We start from the raw sequence: 23,352 nt of genomic DNA, 5'->3' as shown, positions 1-23,352 counted from the left end.
ATTTCGTCATCGTTTCGTTTTCATCATGAAAAAATGGGGCGTCAACGAAATAATTTCGTCATCGTCATCGTTAATGAAAACAACACTGGTCTGTTGTTTGGTTGGTTGCTTAATCTGTTTGTTTGCTTGGTCTGGTTGTTTTTTTTGGTTGGTTGGTCTGTCGGTTGGTCGGTCAGTCAGTTACTTAATTGGTTGGTCTTTTGTTTGTTTAGTTGGTCTTTTCTGTTTGGTTAGCTGGTTGTTTCCTTGATCTGTTTGTTCTGTTTGGTTGGTTGGTTGGTAGGTCAGTCAGTTGGTTGACTGGTTGGTTGGTCTGTTGTTTGCTTGGTCTGTTGGCTTGCTTTTGTTGGATGGTTGTTTCCTTGCGCTGTTTGTTTTGTTCAGTTGGTTGGTCAGTCGGCTGGTTGGTCAGTTGGTCTGTTGTTTGGTTAGTTGGTTGTTTCCTTAATCTGTTTGGTTTATGTTGGGTTGGTCAGTCAGTTGGTTGACTGGTTGGTCTGGTCTGTTGTTTGCTTGACGTGTTTGTTTTGTTTTGTTTGGTTGGTTGGTCGGTCAGTTGGTTGATTGGTTGGTTTGTCTGTTGGCTTGTTTTAGTTAGTTGATTGTTTGCTTTATTTGTTTGGTTGGTCGATTGGTCTGTTGTTTGCTAGACCATTTGATATACTGTACTAAAACTTTGTGCTAAAGAACCAGTGGATGTGGATTTAAATGAAGCAATCAAAGGAAAATGTAATTAATTAGCCTTAATGACCAAGACAACACTTAACAGTGCGTAAGCTTACAACAAAGTAAGTTCATACCACGATTTTCAGCCTGCTCCCTACAGCAGTGCACTGAAGTATAAAGAGAAAGTCAAACCAAAGAACCTTCTTCACTGGACTTCAGAGTCTCCACGTGTCTTCTGCTGAACTTTAGTCCAGATATAATAAGAACTTTTCTCGACAGAGTCTTTCGCTTTGTCTCCCATGAAGCTTTGGCTGGTGAAAAACAGACAAGAGTTGTATCAACAGTCTCTCCCATCTCAGCTGCTAAAACTTGGAGATCCTTCAGAGGAGTATTAGGTGTCTTGGTGACCTCTCTCACTTCTATCGTCCTTGGTCACTCATTCTTTACTGGATTAAAAGCAATAACAGGGGGAAAACTCCTAAGTGGGGCGAATACTCTTTACAGGCACTGCACTTGCTGACCCTTTATTTTTACTTTGTAGTAGAAATTTGTAGTAGGAATTAAGGAAACCTCATCAGAAAATAGAAATAGAGAGATGATTAGACACTAAACAAGAGATTACACCTGAATTCTGTGGAGCCTGATCTCAAGGACTTTAAGTTTGTGGACGACTTCAGGAACTTGGACTGAACCCGGCATAGGGCAATCTTCTTGGCAGGCGTTCAGTTTGTGGCCAGTGTGCATATCTGTGCTGCTCTCCTTGGAAAAAAAACAACAGAAAAACACAGTGTAAGTCAAGGTTTCCTGCAGCATTGAAGAACTGATGCCTTGCCTGAAATACAGAGCACCACTACTGACATCTGAAGACACTTTGACCTGTTGTAATTTAACATTCAGTTGTCTGAGCTTTCAGAAAGATTAACAATCATATAGAAAGAAAATGGCTGAGGGGTTTAAACTGGGGATGCCTCCACAAAGCATTTTTGGCTCACGATCCAAGGTGAGTCATGAAATACTTAGCATCTGCTGTTAACGTATCCCTTCATAATACACACATCAGCTATTGTAGATGAGCTGCAGTACCTTGTTGCACCACAGGGTGGAGGTTCTTGCTAGACCCTCAAGACTGTTCCGTGTGTGGACAGCACAAAGCATTGTGGAACCTTAGCGAATAAAGGAGCGCTTTGACAAAGATTTATATGAGGGTAATTGACATGAGGCCAGCAGGCAACTGATGAGTTAAGCTGGGTTTATATTCGTTAAATATCCAACACCCTAGTAGAATATTTAACACTGATGTGATGGCTTTTCAACATTATGTGGTGAGAACGAGTTTGTGTTGGTGCTGATGCTGATCACATCAGAATTACCAATCTTACGTACATCCCCAGATTAACCTGGACAAAATTTCTGTGTCTACATTGGCCACAGTTGTTCAAAACAGCATCACACTAAATTTCACAATATCCAAAATATCCAATGCAGAATAGTGTGTACACTGTTGCTGAGCCAACCTTTACATACCTTACTGTGATGTTGACTGAATGCTTTCTTTCTGGTGTGGATCAGCTGGTGTTGTTTTAGGGAACCCAAAGTTCTAAAAGTCTTAATACACTCGTCACATCTGTAGGGTCTGTCCCCAGCGTGGTCACGTTGGTGAGCGACTCCAGTGTTGTTGAAGCCTTTCCCCTTCTGGTCACGGCGGTACGGTTTAACCCTGGTGTGGGTAACTGTATGAGCTTTTAAATCTGAGAACCTTCCAAATCGTTTGCCACAGTGATCACATATGCACACGTCATGTCCAGTGTGGATGCGTTGGTGATATTTTAGGCTCTCTTGGCGCTTGAAAGTTTTTTCACAGTAGTCACAGTGGTACAGCTGTCTACCAGAATGGGGGCATTGATGGATCAATGACTGTTCATGTTGAGTAACGGTTTTCACACTCTGATCACAGTTGAATGGTTCACCTCCGCTGTGGACGACTTGGTGTCTTGTTAACTGAGCCTTGGTAGTAAATGTCTTCCCACACTGATCACAGCTGAATGCTCTAACTCCACTGTGAATGAGTTGATGGATTCTTAGGTTGGCCAAGTGAGTAAAACTCTTCCCACACTGATCACAGCTGAATGCTCTAATTCCACTGTGAATGAGTTGATGGCTTGTTAAATGAGCCTTGGTAGTAAATGTCTTCCCACACTGATCACAGCTGAATGCTCTAACTTCACTGTGAATGAGTTGATGTCTTGTTAAATGACCCTTGGTAGTAAATGTCTTCTCACACTGATCACAGCTGAATGCTCTAACTCCACTGTGAATGAGTTGATGGCTTCTTAGGCTGGTCATCTGAGTAAAACTCGTCCCACACTGATCACAGCTGAATGCTCTAACTCCACTGTGAATGAGTTGATGGCTTTTTAAATGACCCTTTGTAGTAAATGTCTTCTCACACTGATCACAGCTGAATGTTCTAACTTCACTATGAATGAGCTGATGTCTTGTTCGACTACTCTTCAAAGTAAAAGTCTTCTCACACTGATCACAGCTGAATGGTCTAACTCCACTGTGAATGAGTTGATGGCTTGTTAAATGAGCCTTGGTCTTAAATGTCTTCTCACACTGATCACAGCTGAATGGTTTAACTCCACTGTGAATGAGTTGATGTCTTGTTAGACTAATCTTGAAAGTAAAAGTCTTCTCACACTGATCACAGCTGAATGGTCTAACTCCACTGTGAATGAGTTGATGTCTTGTTAGACTAATCTTGAAAGTGAAAGTCTTCTCACACTGATCACAGCTGAACAGTTTGTCTACAGTATGAATACATTTGTGAATTCTTAGCTTTGTTGCTGTGATAAAAGTCTTGCCGCATTGCTCACAACTGAGTGATTCATCTCTGTTTGTTGTTGGGGAACTGTTGTTTTCCTCTGCAGATTTCTGATGTCTCACTCCATTGCTGCTTTCATGTTTCTGTAGCAACAGACAAAGACACAAACAGAGGCAGTGATTTAAATGCAACTGTGAAACAAGAAAAGCACTCAGAGAGCGCAGTACTTGGCCAAGACTGCTCAGTTGTCGCATCATTTCCCACAGATGAAATTTTTAATAAAAATTTACTTTGGGCTGAACACAGGCATGTGTTGTGCATGTGCACATCGTGTACAGATACTGAATCGCATAACGGAAATGTAAATGTGGTGAGCAGCAGGAATTGATGGGACTTGGGCACCCTCACAATTTAATCAACTGCAAAGTAAATATTCACATTTCCTCTCATTTTCACTTGATTACTGATAAATGCACAATAAATTCATTACCTATGTTTTCAATTCACATTTCATTGTTCAGCAGTTGACACAACAACAAGAAAGGCTCTCAGAGAGCACAGTACTCCACCAGGGATGCTGAGTTGACGTATACTTTCAAGACGGATGAAATCTTTAATAAAAATGACCTTGTGCTGAGCACAGGCATGTGTCTGTTGGGTTAGCTCAGGGGTCGGCAACCCGCAGCTCCGGAGCCCTCTGTTGTGGGTCCCTGTTACTTTGGAAAATAAATTGTTCTGCCTTTCAGGCGTGTTTCAATGCATTTTAAAATAGAGTTTTATTGTGAAATTACCGCTCTTATTTTGATGGGTCACTCCACCGGATGTGCTGCTGGGGTTTTCCCCTGGGACACGAGAGTGCAAAGTTGATGCAGAGAGACAACATGGAGCTTCCGATTCCCACACGTTTCATGCGTTTTTTTTTGTTTTACTCCTGGAGAAGCAATATGGTGCCATAATTGGGTCAAAAGTCACGCGCACGTAAGTCTCTCTCTCGCGAGAGAGTGTTATGTGCACGCGAAACACGTACCCCGCGCGAGCGGATATAAGTCTCCACGGGTGCAAAAAAACACTCTGCGCGCGGGTAGCAATGTCTCCGCGCAAAAAACACTCTGCGCGTGCGTAGCAATATCTCCGCGTGCGCGACTTTGAGTCAAAAGTACTCATGTGTACTAAGGTAAACTACGGATAATTGTCTTGCTCAGTATCTACTCCTTGATAGGGTAATATGACGTTACTCACGAGAGCATGGCTCGATGTCACGCCCAGCATCCAGGCAGCAGGTTAGAGAGTCAGAGGAGTGTCGTCTTGGAAAATAGGGCAGCGACTTACCAGAGAAAAGTTATTAGCTTAAGATAAATAGATTTTACAAGTTAACTAGACATTCACAAATTATTGATTTCCAGCTAACATTACGTAACATATGAGGTCCAACAGCAAAAATGACATTAACCAAGTAAGATAAATATTAGTGGTAGGACACGATTAAAAAAATGAATCTATCTAATTAGAGGCTTTGTAATTAATTAATCACGACTGATTAACAAGGGTATAGAGGTAAAAAAGTGATATATGCAGTGTTGTCTTCATTTTAAATGCCAAAAGGTTTTTGCGGCTCCCGGTGTTTTCTTTTTTGTGGGAAACGGGTCGAAATGGCTCTTTGAGTGTTAAAGGTTGCCAACCCCTGGGTTAGCTGGTTTTTTCCTTGATCTGTTTGTTTTGTTTGTTTGTTTGGTTGGTCGGTCAGTTGGTTAATTGGTTGGTTGGTCTGTTGTTTGCTTGGTCTGTTCACTTGTTTTGGTTGGATGGTTGTTTCATTGATCTGTTTGTTTGTTTGGTCGGTCTGATGGTCTGTCAGTTGGTCTGTTGTTTGGTTACTTGGGTGTTTCTTCAATTTGTTAGTTTTGTTTGTTTGGTCGGTCTGATGGTCGGTCAATTGGTCAGTTGTTTGGTTGGTCTGGTGTGTTGCTTGGTAAGTTGGTTGTTTGCTTGATCTGTTTGTTTTTTGGTTTTTGTCAGTCATTTGACTGGTTGGTTGGTCTGTTGTTTGGTTGGTTGGTTGGTTTGTCTGTTTGGTTGGTTGTTTGTCAGACCATTTGATATACTGCGCTAAAACTTTGTGCTAAAGAACCAGTGGATGTGGATTTAAATGAAGCAATCAAAGGAAAATGTAATTAATGAGCATTAACGAGCAAGACAACACTTAGCTCATTCGCTGCCAATGACGTCTATAGATGTCAGTCATGTTTTTTGACTGGGGGGTCTGCAGGATAGTCTGTCGGAGCTTGTCGGTGAAAATCGTGGAGTTTTGGAACGTGAGAGTGTTGCGGTGGGCCAAAAGAATGACAAAAACAGTGACCATGGTGGGGCGACAGCAAAAAGTGCCGTTGCCAACAGCCGCTGGCGATCAAAGCCGCGCTAGGTTTCGGTTTCGCCACCACCGCTCTCTTGAGCTCATCTGACGAAGTCGAGTCAGATGAGTTTAGAGCGAGCACACATACACACACAGACACACACAGACACACACACCTAAAAATAGATTGTTTATATTTAGTAAGATGTATTGTTCTGAACCAAAATGTTGACTTGTGTTGTTTGTTTGTAAATAAATGATTTAGCTAACAAAAGGTTAAAAAGTTGACCTCAAAATGCTTTTTCCGAGTTGTTTTTGTTGTTTCATATAAGTAAACAACTGTTCAGTTGTGTGGGATGTTACTAAAGCAAAAAATATTGGCATCAAAGTGACTGCTCTGATTGATGTGCCTCTCTGCACAAAAAGCTCGTTATCTTTGTTTTTTGGTCAAAAACAGGTGTTTTTGCTGAAACTACCCTATGTTCTGCTGCCGATAACTTTAGAACCGAAAATGCTAGAAACAAACTTTTTTCCTGATGAAAGAAGAGAATCTACCCTTTCTTTCGATAGTTTCAATGTTTATGTAGTCTTAAAACTCGATATTCTGTAGATCTTGAAAAATCTGTCAAAATTCTGAAAAACTCTGGCAGTTGGGGGCTCTTTGCTCTGAATAAAACTGGCAGCCAATGAGGTAACAGTGCGTAAGCTACAATTTCATTTTTGAAAAAACAAAGTAAGTTCATACCAGGATTTTCGGCCTGCTCCATACAGCAGTGCACCAAAGTATAAAGAGAAAGTGAAACCAAAGAACCTTCTTCACTGGACTTCAGAGTCTCCACATGTCTTCTGCTGAGCTCTAGTCCAGATATAACAAGAACCTTTCTCGACAGAGTCTTTCGCTTTGTCTCCATTGAAGCTTTGAATGGTGAAAAACAGACAACAGTTGTTGTATCAACAGTCTCTCCCATCTCAGCTGCTAAAACCTGGAGATCCTTCAGAGGAGTATTAGGTGTCTTGGTGACCTCTCTCACTTCTATCGTCCTTGGTCACTCATTCTTTACTGGATTAAAAGCAATAACAGGGAAAAACTTCTAAGTGGGGTGAATACTCTTTATAGGCACTGCACTTGCGGACCCTTTGTTTTAATTTGTAGTAGAAATTAAGGAAACCTCATCAGAAAATAGAAATGGAGAGATGATTAAAACGTGATCAATCAAGTGCAACATTAACGAAGACACTAAACAAGAGATTACACCTGAATTCTGTGGAGCCTGATCTCAAGGACTTTAAGTTTGTGGACGACTTCAGGAACTTGGACTGAACCCGGCATAGGGCAATCTTCTTGGCTGGCATTCAGTTTGTGGCCAGTGTGCATATCTGTGCTGCTCTGCTTGGAAAAAAAACAAACAGAAAAACACAGTGTAAGTTAAAGTTTCCTGCAGCATTGAAGAACTGATGCCTTGCCTGAAATACAGAGCACCACTACTGACATCTGAAGACACTTTGACCTGTTGTCGTTTAATATTCAGTTGTCTGAGCTTCCAGAAAGATTAACAATCATATAGAAAGAAAATGGCTGAGGGGTTTAAACTGGGGATGCCTCCAGAAAGCACTTTTGGCTCATGATCCAAGGTGAGTCATGAAATACTTAGCATCTGCAGACAACGTATCTCTCCATAATACACACATCAGCTATTGTAGATGAGCTGCAGTACCTTGTTGCACCACAAGGTTGAACTTCTTGCCAGACCCTCAAGACTGTTCTGTGTGTGGACAGCACAAAGCATTGTGGAACCTTAGCTAATAAAGGAGTGCTTTGACAAAGACTTATATGAGGTTAACTGACATGAGGCCAACAAGCAACTGATGAGTTAAGCTGGGTTTATATTCGTTAAATATCCAACCTCCCAGTAGAATATTTAACACTGATGTGATGTCTCTTTAACATTATGTGGTGAGAACGAGTTTGTGTTGGTGCTGATGCTGATAATATCAGAATTACCAATCTTACGTACATCCCCAGATTAACCTGGACAAAATTTCTGTGTCTACATTGGCCACAGTCGTTCAAAACAGCATCACACTAAATTTCATGATATCCAAAATATCCAATGCAGAATAGTGTGTACACTGTTGCTGAGACAACCTTTACATACCTTACTGTGGCGTTGATTGAATGCTTTCTTTCTGGTGTGGATCTGCTGGTGTTGTTCTAGGGAACCCAAAGTTCTAAAAGTCTTAATACACTCGTCACATCTGTAGGGTCTGTCCCCAGTGTGGTCACGTTGGTGAGCGACTCCAGTGTTGTTGAAGCCTTTCCCCTTCTGGTCACGGCGGTACGGTTTAACACTGGTGTGGGTAACTGTATGAGCTTTTAAATCTGAGAACCTTCCAAATCGTTTGCCACAGTGATCACACATCCACACATCATGTCCAGTGTGGATGCGTTGGTGACGCTTTAGGCTCTCTTGGCGCTTGAATGTTTTTTCACAGTAGTCACAGTGGTACAGCTGTCTACCAGAATGGGGGCATTGATGGATCAATGACTGTTCATGTTGAGTAACGGTTTTCACACTCTGATCACAGCTGAATGGTTCACCGCCGCTGTGGACGACTTGGTGTGCTGTTAAATTACTCTTGGTAGTAAAAGCCTTCCCACACGAATCACAGCTGAATGTTCCAACTCCACTGTGAATGAGTTGATGTCTTGTGAGACTACTCTTGAAAGTAAAAGCCTTCCCACACTGATCACAGCTGAATGCTTTAACTTCACTGTGAATGAGTTGATGGCTTGTTAAATGACCCTTGGTAGTAAATGTCTTCCCACACTGATCACAGCTGAATGCTCTAACTCCACTGTGAATGAGTCGATGTCTTGTTAGATTATTCTTGAAAGTGAAAGTCTTCTCACACTGATCACATCTGAACTGTCTGTCTGCAGTATGAATACGTTTGTGAATTCTTAGCTTTGTTGCTGTGATAAAAGTCTTGCCGCATTGCTCACAACTGAGCGATTCATCTCTGTTTGTTGTTGGGGAACCGTTGTTTTCTGCTGCAGATTTCTGATGTCTCACTTCATTGCTGCTTTCATGTTTCTGTAGCAACAAACAAAGACATAAACAGAGGCAGTGATTTAAATGCAACTGTGGAACAAGAAAAGCACTCAGAGAGCGCAGTACTTGGCCAAGACTGCTCAGTTGTCGCATCATTTCCGACAGATGAAATTTTTAATAAAAATTTACCTTTGGCTGAACACAGGGGTGTGTTGTGCATGTGTACAGATACCGAATCGCATGACGTAAATGTAAATGTAGCGAGCAGAATATCCCCTTTGGGGATTAATAAGGAGAATAAAATTTTTTTTTTTTAAAAAACAGGAGAAGTGTCGTTTGATTTGATGTCAGACATTGCTAAAAAAACAAACAATGTTTTCGTGTCATTTTATACAGTGTAAGTAAACTTCTGGTTTCAACTGTCTGAATTTCTGGAGAAGGAAAAAGGCCTGCAAACTTACATTGCCCAGAAGTATTATTCTCTACCAAAGAAAACACTGATCCTTTCCTTCCTGAACACCTGGCTTGAAAAACAAGACTTTTCCTGAGTTACTTATTGTTATGACGGATTCTTGAGATGTTATTGAGGAAACACACAGGAAACAATGAAGACTCATATCTCAAAAAATATTCACTTAAGAATATTTAGTGAGCACTGGATAATCAACAATGCATGCATGCAGATTCTCCTTTGATCTAGCTCACAACAGTTATCTAAGTAAAGTCCTGCATGCAGCTCTTCACAAAGATGAGAATGCCTGTCGTAACACTATACAGAAGTTTTTAAACGGAGATCTGCGAATATCTGATTGGCCTAAGTTAAGGAAGTTCTGCCAGATGTCTTCTGTCTTCATCCAATCCGAGCCGTCTTCATCCTGTAATCAGAGTACTTGTGTGTGTGTGTGTGTGTGATTTTTAGGTTACAAGGTAACTTAGGTGTGGTTTCTTGTGAAAGGATGAGCTTCTCTTTGTCTGTCTGTGCTCAGACTTTAACTTTTTATCTGTCAGTTCGTTTAACCTAGTTTTAAGTGATAAAATATAACTTATTTAATAATTATTCAACCACTGATAGGGCAGACTTATTAGTTTATCTTTATTATCAATGCACAGTTCTCTTTCTTTATCTTCTTTTAACTGTTTGTTATTGATAATATTGCTGGAGTTGGTTTCTGTAAAGTGTTACATGTTATTTATTCTTCAAATATTATATTTTGTTGCAATGTTTTAACAGTTTCCTTTTAAGAAATCTCACAATTTGATTCTTTAAGCGTTGCCCTTTGTGCATGATTCTTTTCTTGACCTCTCATTACCTCTTATGCATACATGTGCTTCTGCAGGTACACCGAGCCAATTTTTCTCTGAAATAAAGCAACTTCAATCTTTAATGAATCGAACCGTTTGTTCCATGTCCATTTCTGTAAGCGACTCCTCACAGGTGTGTTTGTTATCTTGAGATCTTCACTGCAGAGGAATGCTATTTTTGTGGTTAATGTGGTGTTTTAAATGTCTGAGCTGTCTCCTCTGTTTTTTGGGTGTGAGAGGTCAAAGCTGTGGTAACACATCATGAGCACACAAGTAACAAAGTTTATAATATATAATAATCATTATATAATATATAGTGATTATATGAATAAGAACCAGCTTAGTAATATAGTTTGATTATATGATAAGATGAGTTGTGATTAAAGGTGATTACACACGTGGACAAAATTGTTGGTACCCCTCAGTTAAAGAAGGAAAAACCCACAATTCTCACTGAAATCACTTGAAACTCACAAAAGTAACAATAAATAAAAATGTATTGAAAATTAAATAATCAAAAACAGCCATCACTTTTGAATTGTTGATTAACATAATTATTTAAAAAAACAAACTAATGAAACAGGCCTGGACAAAAATGATGGTACCTCTATAAAAGATTGAAAACTATTTGACCAGAGTGACATGATTAACTCAGGTGTGTCATTTAATTGACATCACAGGTGTTTCCAAACTCATAATCAGTCAGTCTGCCTATTTAAAGGGAGACAAGTAGTCACCCTGCTGTTTGGTGAAAAGGTGTGTACCACACTGAACATGGACAACAGAAAGCGAAGGAGAGAATTGTCCCAGGACATCCGAAAAAAAATGATAGACAAACATCTTAAAGGTAAAGGCTATAAGACCATCTCTAAACAGCTTGAAGTTCCTGTGACAACAGTGGCTCATATTATTCAGAAGTTCAAGACCCACGGGACAGTAGCCAACCTCCCTGGACGTGGCCGCAAGAGGAAAATTGATGACAAATTGAAGAGACGGATCGTTGGAATTGTATCCAAAGAGCCCAGAGCAACCTCCAAAGAAATTAAAGGTGAACTCCAAGGCCAAGGTACATCAGTGTCAGATCGCACCATTCGTCGTTGTTTGAGCCAAAGTGGACTTCATGGGAGACGACCAAGGAGGACACCACTGCTGAAAAAAACTCATAAAAAAGCCAGACTGGAATTTGCAAAAATGCATGTTGACAAGCCACAAAGCTTCTGGGAGAATGTCCTTTGGACAGATGAGACCAAACTGGAGCTTTTTGGTAAGGCACATCAACTCTATGTTCATAGACTCAAAAAACAAGCATACGAAGAAAAGAACACTGTCCCTACGGTGAAACATGGAGGAGGCTCAGTAATGTTTTGGGGCTGCTTTGCTGCATCTGGCACAGGGTGTCTTGAAAGTGTGCAAGGTACGATGAAATCTGAAGACTATCAAGGCATTCTGGAGAGAAATGTGCTGCCTAGTGTCAGAAAGCTTGGTCTCAGTCGCAGGTCATGGGTCTTCCAACAGGACAACGATCCAAAACACACAGCCAAAAACACCCAAGAATGGCTGAGAGAAAAGCGTTGGACTATTCTAAAGTGGCCTTCTATGAGCCCAGATCTGAATCCCATTGAACATATGTGGAAGGAGCTGAAACATGCCATTTGGAGAAGACACCCATCAAACCTGAGACAACTGGAGCTGTTTGCTCATGAGGAGTGGGCGAAAATACCTGTTGACAGCTGCAGAACGCTCATTGACAAATACAGAAATCGTTTAATTGCAGTGATTGCCTCAAAAGGTTGTGCAACAAAATATTAAGTTATGGGTACCATCATTTTTGTCCAGCCCTATTTCATTAGTTTGTTTTTTAAATAATTATGTTAATCAACAATTCAAAAGTGATGGCTGATTTTGATTATTTAATTTTCAATAAATTTTTATTTATTGTTACTTTTGTGAGTTTCAAGTGATTTCAGTGAGAATTGTGGGTTTTTCCTTCTTTAACTGAGGGGTACCAACAATTTTGTCCACGTGTGTATATGGTGATGAATTGGGTTATGATCGATCGAAATAACTAAATAGAACATAATAGAATATTGATTAAATGTGAAATAAGAGAATATTTCCCACATTATCTACATCACCATGAAACACATTCACGTAATGTTTTAATAGCAGTTAGTTGGGCATTAAACAAAAAAATGAACAGCTTCCTCGCTGTCCACCATTTTATCCTCTGTTGCAGAGTTTTCCCAAGAAGTATTAGTAGCCTGCACTAGAAATAAAGTAGCCTGCACCACTGTTGTGTCACAGAGGCATGCACAATCTAGGGAGGGTTGGGGGCATGCCCCCCCAAGAAAATGTTGATGTTTTAGTGCTATTTGGTGGCCTCTGGTGCATTTTATTTGTGTAATTTAACATTTTTCTAGCACTTGGTTTTGTCATGTGATTTGTATATTTAAGTACATTTCATCAAAATGTGAGTTTTAAGTACACAATTTTCATGCAAACTGCACTTTCACCAGTAGTATGTGTGTCTGGTCTCTTTGTAAACCTCTGTAGTATGCTGTCTGGCTTGTAACATAACTGCATGTTTAGCGTAGATGTTGTGCGTCTTTCTGTATGTTTGGTTTTGGGAAAATATTAATTAACCTAATTTAATGACTGTGTGAGACCTTAGCTACGAGATCATAGACTTATGGGAACCTCGGCACTCCAGGCAGCTCTGGGAATGAAACAAACTAACATCAATATATGGTAAGTAAATCATGTTTTGTTTATTCACTCAGACTGCTGGTGGCTGAGTGACTGCTAGCTCTGAAAACAAAAAGTCATTGATTATTATACAGCAGATCAGAACAGAAATTAAAAAGTCAAAATGCCCAGAATAGTTTTCTAAGTCCAGATGTGAAAAAAAATTGGCCAGGACTTCCCCTGTATTTTATCATTTCACTCATCTTACAAAATATTTATAATCATTTAGAGCATTAATGAAAAAGGCTAAATTAGATCTATATGGGTAGCACCCAGAATATTTTCCAAGTTCAGACATGCAAAAAAATTGGGCAGCATTTCTCCTGTATTCTGTCATTTCATTCATTCATAAAAGGTAATTGAACAAATCTATGAAATGTTTACATTCATGGGATTTGTTTCAGTAAATTTTAGTAATGTCAAATCATAGTTTGCAAGCAAAAAAAGTGGTAAACATCTGTTCTCTGTTTTTTTAGGAAGCCCAACATGGTCTGCTGGCCCTTGCCAATCTCCTGCTTCCTCTCTGAGGACATTCTCATTCATGAATCAAACAATCCCCAAACAATTCCCTCCAGAAATGTTGCGCTCATGCAAAATCAACCAATCTCCGCGAATTTTGCGTGGCCTTGCAATTTTGTCCAATCACTGCAACTTTCCCGCAATTTTGGCCCGCCTCCCGTGAGTTCCACCAATCATAGCAGCTCCCAGCGAACACGTAATGCACGTACGTCACCGAATTCACTTCCTGTTTATGGTTTGAAGATGCAGACGTGCGATACTAATGTCTCTCATTTACCAATAAAAATTACTGCTGAAGACCGTGATAATTAATTCACTGATGTTCTTCACCAAAGCGGAGCTAAACTGTTTTACAACCGTGCAATATTGTGGTGGAATACAAAAAAGAAAAAGAAAATCATCGATTGATACACAATTTAAAAAAAAAAAAAAGAATCACGAAACATATTAGAACGGCTGAAATGAGCAGACAACAGACCAGACAAATCACCATGATGGGAACTGTTGCATCCAGATCCGTTAGAGCAGTGGTTCTCAACCCTGTTCCTCAGGACCCCATGTCTTGCATGTTTTAGATGCTTCCCTGCTCCAACACACCTGATTCAAATGATCAGCTCGTCATCAGGCTTCTGCAGAGGCTTGATAACGAGCTGATCATTTGAATCAGGTGTGTTGGAGCAGGGAAGCATCTAAAACATGCAGGACATGGGCTGTGTCCGAAATCACATACTAACGTACTACTCATACTAAATGTGATGTCAAAATAAGTATGTAGTGCGTTCACATTGGATAGTATGAATAGATTGAGTACGCGAGAAATACCCGGATGTATACTATATCCGGAAAAATTTTAAGTATGCGCGGTGACCACACTAGTCATACTCAACCGCCCCATAATGCTTTGCGAGCTATCCACCGAAATGCAAGCCTCCGCGGGATATGTGGCCGGACCGCGGCGATTTTCATTTTATTTTATGTGGTTAAGTGGTCATCCTAATCACCCCACAGATTTGAGAAATAGGCGTTTTCTGACCAACGTTTTAAATTTGTCAGACGCCTCACAACGTGCTACTGAATGCTAGCAGCTAGTTGCAACAGCTTGCTTTTGCGCTCCGTGGTTGGACAACTGGGGCAGACGGGGCTTGTCGGTCTCGCCGCTGAGAGCCACGGCGGAGTAATGTGACGATCAGTGTGTGTGAATCATTTCCTTGTTACCCACATCATTCAAAACGGACTCAGGGATTTGAATTAAGTTTTCAGGGTCGGTCAGAAATGACACAAGGACCAAGTGATTAGACTTCGGCAGCAACCCGCGGACAGATGAGCGGTAATCTGCGATTCCGCGGGCCGCGGTCGCTCTCGGAAAACACTGCTGTTGAGCTGCCTCTGCAGAGCTACATCTCTCCAGCCAACGTTACCTGGCTTTGCTTGGATCATCTATCCAACTGGAGCAACTTTAGACATTCCAAATCATAAATCAATAATGATCATACTACAGTGGTATGTTTCTCACTTTTTGTGAAGAATCCATTTTTCCTCCGTTGCTGAGCTCAGACAAAATGGGTGACAACGTTCCTCTGCTCCTCCGTCAGACTCTCCTCCTCCTGCCAATCACCTGTGACGTCAAACACATCTTCATTAGGATACCACCATAGACTGTATATAAAGATGGACGTAGCGTCTGGCTCCCACACAAAGAAAGACACCAAACCATAAACTGGTTGAAGACAGTACACGAAGCTGTGGGGGAAAATGTAGAGAGGTTGTGAGCGTGAACCTACCAGAAGATGTGTGAGAAGTTCTTTTTTTTATTAACACAAAGGTTTTACAACTGAAAATGATCGTAGATTATAACACAAAATGGAAACAACAACTTATTCATATTACATTGTAAATACAAAGAGTCATATAAAGGGAGTATTACAACCATATGTAAGCAGAAGAGGATGAAATTAACTAATAATTAATAATATAATTATTAGTTATTAGTTATAATCTATTAAGTCCAATATTAATCTTACACTATTAATTATACTTCTACCTGTCATAAACCCAGATTGTTCCTCATCAATAATTTCTCCCAATCCCACCTTCAGTCTCTGCGCAAAGATGGAGGCAAATATTTTAGCATCATTGTTTAATAAGGTTATTGGCCTCCAGTTTTCTATATTCAATTTGTCTTTATTTGGTTTGGGGATTAATTTTATAAGTCCTTGCTGCATGGAATGTGGGAGTTTGCCTTTGGTGATTGATTCTTCAAAAGTACATGCAAGAAATGGAGTAAGGGCATCCTTATAGCTTTTGTAGAATTCGCCAGTAATGCCGTCATTTCCGGGAGATTTATTATCTTTTAATGAATCTATAGCTTTAAGTACTTCATAATTAAAGATTTTTTGGTCACACAAGTCCTTTAGTTTATTGTCATTTTTTTTTAATATTGTGATTTATATTTTGACAAAACACATTCATTTGACTTTCATCAAGAGAAGAATTTTCTTCTGGATCTAATGAAGGCACCTCTAGCGTTTTCTTCATAAATTAAATCCAAAGCAAATTGAAGTGAAGCAAGTTCTCTGGCTTCATCCTGAGACGCATTTTCTTTTTCAGTTAAGTTCATAATTTTTGTAACAATTTGGAGTTCTTTTTCTCTTGTTCTTTGACATTTTTTTGCCCAATGCTATAGCCAATCTTCTGATTTCGTATTTTAATAATTCCCAGGACTCTCCAAACAGGTTGGTAATCATTGCTTGTCTCCAGTACTTCTCAATGAGCTTTTTTATTTGGTTTTGAAAGTCATAGTTCTGAATTAGTGTTTTATTTAATTTCCAGTAGTCTGTGTTAATTTTTGGACTTTCAGACAGGTTTATCCTAATTGAAATTGCTTTATGGTCTTTGAAAATAGTGGGTTCAATATCAGTTCTGTCTACATTATCAGTTATGCTGGCTGAGACCAGCCAGAAGTCAATACGAGAGTGTAAGGATTTATCTTTATTACTCCATTTATACCTTTTATCATTTGGATTTTTATGCCTCCATATGTCAATGAAGTTTAACCTATTACATATATTATCTAGCTCATTCATTGCTCCTTTATTTTTGATAGGGAGTCTATCAATTTCATCATTCATAACTATTAAAATCTCCACCCCAGATAATCTTAGCTAAAGGAAATGTTGACAACCATCCATTAACTGCATCTTCGAAAGCCAAAAATAAGTTAACATTTTCGTTTCTATTATTGGTTGCATAGATGTTTCCCAAAATAAACTGTGAGTTATCTGTGCTTAGTAACAACATAATCCATCGTCCCTTATCATCTGAAAGGTGTTGAATAATTTGGCCTTCGAAGTTTACTTTTAGGACAGCGACCCCTGGTGACTTGTTTGTACCAAATGAAAACCAGATGTCTTTCCCCCACTGATTTTTCCAGAATAAACTGTCTGGCTTTTCGGCATGCGTTTCTTGGATGAAGTAAAAATCTGCTGGTTTCCTCTGAAAAAACAAAAATACCCCTTTCCTTGATAAATCATTTCGAATCCCCCTCGAATTTATGGACAAAACAGAAATAGACATGACTGGACTAAGGACTTAAAAACACAAACAGAACGAACAACAGTTCACGAAGCTGTGGGGGAAATTGTAGAGAGGTTGTGAGCGTGAACCTACCAGAAGATGTGTGAGAAGTTCTTGTCCCTCCAGATGCCAAAGAAGACCTCGAAGCGGACAGACTGTGTTTGCTGGAAGCGGCTCAGCAGCAGCAGCTCACAGTCCGTCTTCACCCGTTTCCGGCACAAATCCACGTCCACGTGGGTCAGTCAGGACAGACCCATAAACCATAGACTGTATATAAAGATGGACGTAGCGCCCGTGACGTCCCCGTTAGTTTCTGCACTGAGAAAATGAAGCCTCTTGTTTTGTTCTATTCAATGTTCAATAAAGAAGGGGAAAAAATGAAGCCTCTTCCTGGTCTTGAATTTCTGGAGCCAGTGACAACCAATGACGTATATTATTGGCGACAACAGCAAGGGCGGAGCCGGAGAGCAGTGATTGGTCAGACTGGCTGACAGCCGAGGACTTCCTGTCCCGCCCTCATTTACGGACTTCTGCTGTTTACCGAGGCTGCTGCTGCTAACACCGTTAGCTTCCAAAAGTCGAGCTAAACTCCACAGGAAAGTCATTTTTGTAGCTAGTTGTAGTCTTCTCCACATCTGGACAACATCACACATAAAGCAGTGAAGTTACTGTAAGTTAACATCAGACTGTGTGGTTATGAAACGAACATACAGTGCTGGAGACACAAAGCAGACATGGTCACTGGAGAGAGAGCTGCCTGAATATAAACATGTTCTAACATCGTGTTTTAAAATTGTTCTGTAAATCTGAAGCTAGGTTTTCTGACTGAGTATTAACGCTGATGCGAAATCAGGTTAGTCAGTGTCATAAACTAGTTAACTGTTAGCTGTAGCTAAGTGTCCTGCAGGTCACAGCTGATCAATCATAATGGATCAATAACTGCAGTTTGAATCAACAGATATAAATAAATCTACGTTTCTGTTCCTCACAGAACTGTTACTGATGAATGTTAATCTCTCAGTTCAGTTCTGAGTTCATATCTCTGTTCTTTGCTTCAGTTTTTTTCTCTCTAACAGTGTACGATCAGATAACTGTGGAGCTCACGTTAATGCTAATGATACATTAGAATCAAACAGAATAACCTTTATTGTCCATCTAAGGCAGTAAAATGTTCTTTGGCCTCAACCAGGAAAACAAACATTTCCATAAGATTAAAAGATAGGACAAAACGCAACACTCTATTGTGATCCATTCATATCCTGGCGTGTTCACTCTGATATTTAATGTTCCATCAGTTGGAATGAAAGAACCTTGGAGATCTTTTTCTCACTGTTCGTGTCTTTTCCTTCCAGTCTTGTTTTGGATCATTGGGAACATCTGGTCTGATGGACTGAGAGCTCCAGAGAACATGAACATCCAGCTGTGGTTGTCTGAAGAGTCTTCTCTCCTTCATCACTGATGTCCTCCTCATCCTTCCATTAATAACAATAATGCTGCAGATTCAGCTCCTCTCTTCAGAATACAACTGGTCTTGTGACTGTTCAGTTTTTATACATCAATGTCAGCAACACATGATTTATTTCATGTGTTTAAACATCTTTACAGTTCAAAATTGTTAAAGAATGTAGTTTTTAAATGTATAATAAAGGAAATAATGAAGCTGTTGACCTGAATGTGTTCTTTTAATGCTGCATATCTGATATGAATAATAGCAACATGTACTCTGTGTTGGGGAAAAATGATTCACTTTCTCACGACTGAGGTGTCCCCTCAGCTGTTAGTTTATGACATCCCAAATGCCGGTGCATGAAGTTAAAGGTGATAAATGGAACCTGTGAATACTAAGAACAGAGAATAATAAACTGCTTAAACAGTTGGTCTGTCCTTCTGTAAGTGAAAGCTGAACAGGAAGTGGTTCACTGAGGATGTCGTCCATTCAGTCTCCTTCACAACCAGATGAGGTTTTCCTTCTGTTGGCTTCACTCAGAAGATCCTCACAGTGAACATGAGACACCTGAGATGAAGAGAGACATCACAGCATAGCATCAACAGAACTGAGAATAACATTAAGGGTCACCTCCGGTCCTAAAAAAAAAAAAATTGTTATTGGTATTTTAAAGTAAATCCGTTGTTATGAATAAAAGAGTGTACATGAATGAACACTGGACCTCTGACTTCACCACGCTGTATGTGAACTTTAACATTGTGTGAGGAACAGATGACTGAAGAGGGGAATTCGGTTTTTCCTTTCAGCTGAATATGGAACTTAGGACGATTAGAATTTTGATTTTCATACTGAATTACTGAAATATATGATTGTTTCTGTCATTGTTTTGGTGTTTGTTGAGCAAAAGCATTGTGCAGAAATTCTCTTTCCAGCTGAAAAATAGGAGTGTTGTTCAGTAAAATATGGGAGTTACACACTCATTGATGATGTCATACGGATATCTAGGAGTTGTTTGGGTTAGGTGTTCATCTCCATTCTCTCTTCCATGTTTTGGCTTATGCCGCATGCGGTCCAACTCGTGTTGGAAAAGGAGGGATAGATGAGATCAATCAACAAAATCACAATGGTTCTACCAGGATTTACAGCTTAGCAGAAACATTAAGATCTCCACAGATATGAATTCATTATACTATCAAAGAAGGATAGTTAGGAAGATTTAAATCCTACTATCAAAGAAAAATGTGAAAACATGTTAAAACAGGGTTAAAATGGCACGATGCTCTCCTAATTATGCCAATTGTGCTGCATCCAATCCTCAGCACTGCAAATTTGACCACAGGACTGAGCCTCCATGAGGTTCTCATGGGTCAGCCTATGTTCACAGTAGCTAATGCAACTTTGACCACACACAGTCACTCTGCTATGGACCGAGGAATGAATGGCTGAGTATGTGAAACGTCTAACTGAGATACTAAGACAATTTCATTTGCAGGTCCCTGAACCATCGGAGGAGCCCATTCATTGTTTTAAGTGTAATGATTGTGTACTAATCAAGTCTTTGGAAAGAATCTCTTTCTCTTAGGGGAATCCATATAAGGTGATGTTGGGGATCTGAGCAGCCGTGGAGATCAAGGGCCAAGCAGAGTGGGTCCCTGAGATGCGATGCCGGTTAGCAACGGTCAACAAGGAGGGGCCTGGACAGGAGTGATGTGGATGCTGATCTTACTCCTGACAGCCACTTCCTGAACGGCAGAGAGATGAGAAATCCACCTGGAGCATCTCCTACAGGAGAAGGCCTCTCGCCCCCTGGGTTTGCTATGCTGTTTCCCCTGATCATCCGAAACCCAACACACTCACCGGTGCAGCCCCAGCACTGTACTCATACACTGATACACCAAGTCTGGAGCAAAACAAGAAGACAATAGACTGTTTGGACTGCTCGTCTCATACAAACACTGATAACCTACAGAGAGACGAGAAAGGAGAAATTGACTCTGTGGACTCAGACTCTGGTTATCACCCTATGAAGAACGGCTCGACAGACTTCCTTCGACTGTTTGAACAACAGGTGCAAGGCTAATGATTGTTATATTGTTCAACCTGGTTATGATTCTGAAGGTAACTGGCTCTGGAAGATCCTCAACCTTGATCTGGTAGTGTCCAGGGTGTCGTTCCTTGAGCTACATAAAGTTTCTTGGCAAAAGGTTGAGATAACCAATCTTTACCCACTTTCAGAAATTCCTGACTTTTGGTGTTTCACATCACATCAGTTGGACAATGATCCTGTGTGTGGTAATTATGCAACTAATCTTAAACTCTTTCCTTTTAGGGGTTTATATGTCAACTGAAGAAGAAAACCACCTGTTCAGCTAAAGATAAAGTAATGCATTTTGTGTCAGAGTCTAAACAGACACGCACCAGAAGTAATAAGAACATAATCAAAGTAAGTGTTGGTTGTCTTAGTTAGAGGGTTTTTTTGTTTTGTTTTGTTTTGTTTTGTTTGTTTGTTTGTTTTTTTGGGGGGGGTTGGGTCTTTGTTTGGTCTTTGTAGTGTGTGTTTGTAGATATGATAGTTTGAACTAGGTCGGGTAAAGTCTGTAAGTCTACTGTCTGGTCCACACTCCGGAACAGAAGGTGGCGGTAATGTACCAAGAAGCTGGATGCCAACCGCCGTAAAACAAGAAGAAGAAGAAGAAGAAGTGTTGGACGTCTCAACATATGCCTAACTCCATGTATTCTGCCATGTTGTTGTTTGCATTATTTGTTTGGTTGGTCGATAGGTCTGTTGTTTGCTAGACCATTTGTTATACTGTGCTAGAACTTTGTGCTAAAGAACCAGTGGATGTGGATTTAAATGAAGCAACCAAAGGAAAATGTAATAACCCGTTTAATCCCACTGGCAACAGTTGTTGCCGCTAATTTTTCTTTTAATTATTATTCTCTAAAAGTGTTGTTTTGGCTTTGGACAGCTAATGCAAGTTTTAAAATCAAAGAATAGGTTGTCTCCTCTGAATTGCATCAATTGCATCATGTAACTAGTGTGAATGGTCACATGACTAGGCCTCTTTACTTCTTGCCTGCTCCGATGGAAGGAGATGTCTGCCTCAAACTTGTACAAGAAGAATTTATTTCAATACCTTAACAGATATAATTGAGATATTTTGTACATACATTTTTTTAAAGGGTCTCCTACTGATATATAATAAGAATTTTATGCCTGCATGCATCTTTTGATCATAAGAAGAGTAAATGTAAGCATGGCAGCATCTGTTGCCGCTAGCATAATACATAGTCTAATACATACATACATAGTCAATACATAGTCCATGCAATCAACCAGATTTTGTGACATATGGAGGAACTTCAGCAGACAGCATGAAACAAACTAAAGCAGACCCTGTTGATTTGTTCCTGCTGATGTATCCTCTAACTCTAAGGGTGTTCACAAGATGATGCCATACACAAAACAGCTATCAATTGCATGAAAGCATTATGTACACTCATTGCCTGGCCATGATGTTAGAGTTCAGTAAATAGTCAATCGAAGCTACTGTCACAATGTAAATCTATTTTATTTTTGTAAACTATGGTCACTTCTTATTTTGTAAGATCAAACATTCTTAGCTCTATGGTTATTAAACATGCACTTATTTTGCAGGGAAAAATTTGGGATTGAATGGGTTAATGTGCATTGATGAGCAAGACAACACTTAACAGTGCGTAAGCTACAATTTTATTTTTTAAAAAACAAAGTAAGTTCATACCAGATTTTCGGCCTGCTCCCTACAGCAGTGCACCAAAGTATAAAGAGAAAGTCAAACCAAAGAACCTTCTTCACTGGACTTCAGAGTCTCCACATGTCTTCTGCTGAACTCTAGTCCAGATATAAGAAGAACTTTTCTCGACAGAGTCTTTCACTTTGTCTCCCATGAAGCTTTGACTGGTGAAAAACAGACAACAGTTGTGTCAACTGTCTCTCCCATTTCAGCTGCTAAAACTTGGAGATCCTTCAGAGGAGTATTAGGTGTCTTGGTGACCTCTCTCACTTCTATCGCCCTTGATCACTCATTCTTTACTGGATTAAAAGCAATAACAAGGGAAAAACTTCTAAGTGGGGTGAATACTCTTTACAGGCACTGCACTTGCTGACCCTTTATTTTTACTTTGTAGTAGAAATTATGGAAACCTCGTCAGAAAATAGAAATTGAGAGGTGATTAAAACATGATCAATCAAGTGCGACATTAACGAAGACACTAAACAAGAGATTACACCTGAATTCTGTGGAGCCTGATCTCAAGGACTTTAAGTTTGTGGACGACTTCAGGAACTTGGACTGAACCCGGCATAGGGCAATCTTCTTGGCAGGCGTTCATTTTGTGTCAGTGTGCACATATGTGCTGCTCTCCTTGGAAAATAAACAAACAGAAAAACACAGTGTAAGTTAAAGTTTCCTGCAGCATTGAAGAACTGATGCCTTGCCTGAAATACAGAGCACCACTACTGACATCTGAAGACACTTTGACCTGTTGTAATCCAACATTCAGTTGTCTGAGCTTCCAGAAAGATTAACAATCATATAGAAAGAAAATGGTTGCAGGGGTTTAAACTAAGGACGCCTCCATAAAGTACTTTTGGCTCACGATCCAAGGTGAGTCATGAAATACTTAGCATCTGCTGATAACATATCCCTCCATAATACACACATCAGCTATTGCAGATGAGCTGCAGTACCTAGTTGCACCACAGGGTGGAGCTTCTTGCCAGACCCTCAGACTGTTCTGTGTGTGGACAGCACAAAGCATTGTGGAACCTTAGCTAATAAAGGAGCGCTTTGACAGAGACTTATATGAGGCTAACTGACATGAGGCCAAC

At 40.0% G+C, this 23,352-nt stretch overlaps 1 protein-coding gene and 2 long non-coding RNA genes across 42 annotated transcripts in view; 2 read left to right on the top strand and 1 right to left on the bottom strand.

The window, feature by feature from the left end:
• Window positions 1-780: 780 nt before the first annotated feature.
• LOC127532133 (zinc finger protein 665-like) overlaps window positions 781-23,352 on the bottom strand; it is a 123,124-nt gene continuing 100,552 nt past the window's right edge. For 25 of the 40 annotated variants that reach the window (XM_051943100.1, XM_051943114.1, XM_051943108.1 and 22 more), the window contains 4 exons: window positions 7,096-7,230; window positions 2,191-3,633; window positions 1,291-1,425; window positions 781-977 (listed from right to left, as the gene is read on the bottom strand). In XM_051943100.1, coding sequence (XP_051799060.1) covers window positions 912-977; window positions 1,291-1,425; window positions 2,191-3,633; window positions 7,096-7,230 — 1,779 coding nt within the window. In that variant the 3' untranslated portion in view covers window positions 781-911. Of the gene's footprint in view, window positions 1,426-2,190; window positions 3,634-6,773; window positions 6,901-7,095; window positions 7,231-7,996; window positions 8,229-18,160; window positions 19,047-22,189; window positions 22,309-22,751; window positions 22,886-23,352 lie in introns of those variants that run through there. The other 15 variants (XM_051943102.1, XM_051943101.1, XM_051943103.1 and 12 more) reach the window with 15 other exon arrangements.
• On the top strand, window positions 17,487-18,697 carry LOC127532139 (uncharacterized). Its single transcript, XR_007939404.1, has 2 exons — window positions 17,487-17,702; window positions 18,385-18,697. It is a non-coding gene; the product is annotated as an uncharacterized LOC127532139 (long non-coding RNA).
• Window positions 19,990-23,352, top strand: part of LOC127532141 (uncharacterized) — a 40,733-nt gene continuing 37,370 nt past the window's right edge. Inside the window, exon 1 of the long non-coding RNA XR_007939406.1 lies at window positions 19,990-21,477. This is a non-coding gene — a long non-coding RNA (uncharacterized LOC127532141). The remainder of the gene's footprint in view (window positions 21,478-23,352) is intronic.

Source organism: Acanthochromis polyacanthus, chromosome 22, assembly GCF_021347895.1.
Source record: "Acanthochromis polyacanthus isolate Apoly-LR-REF ecotype Palm Island chromosome 22, KAUST_Apoly_ChrSc, whole genome shotgun sequence".
In the NCBI taxonomy this organism is placed as follows: domain Eukaryota; kingdom Metazoa; phylum Chordata; class Actinopteri; family Pomacentridae; genus Acanthochromis; species Acanthochromis polyacanthus.
Note: the sequence above shows the minus strand (reverse complement) of the source record. Positions and strands in the feature narration are given on the sequence as shown.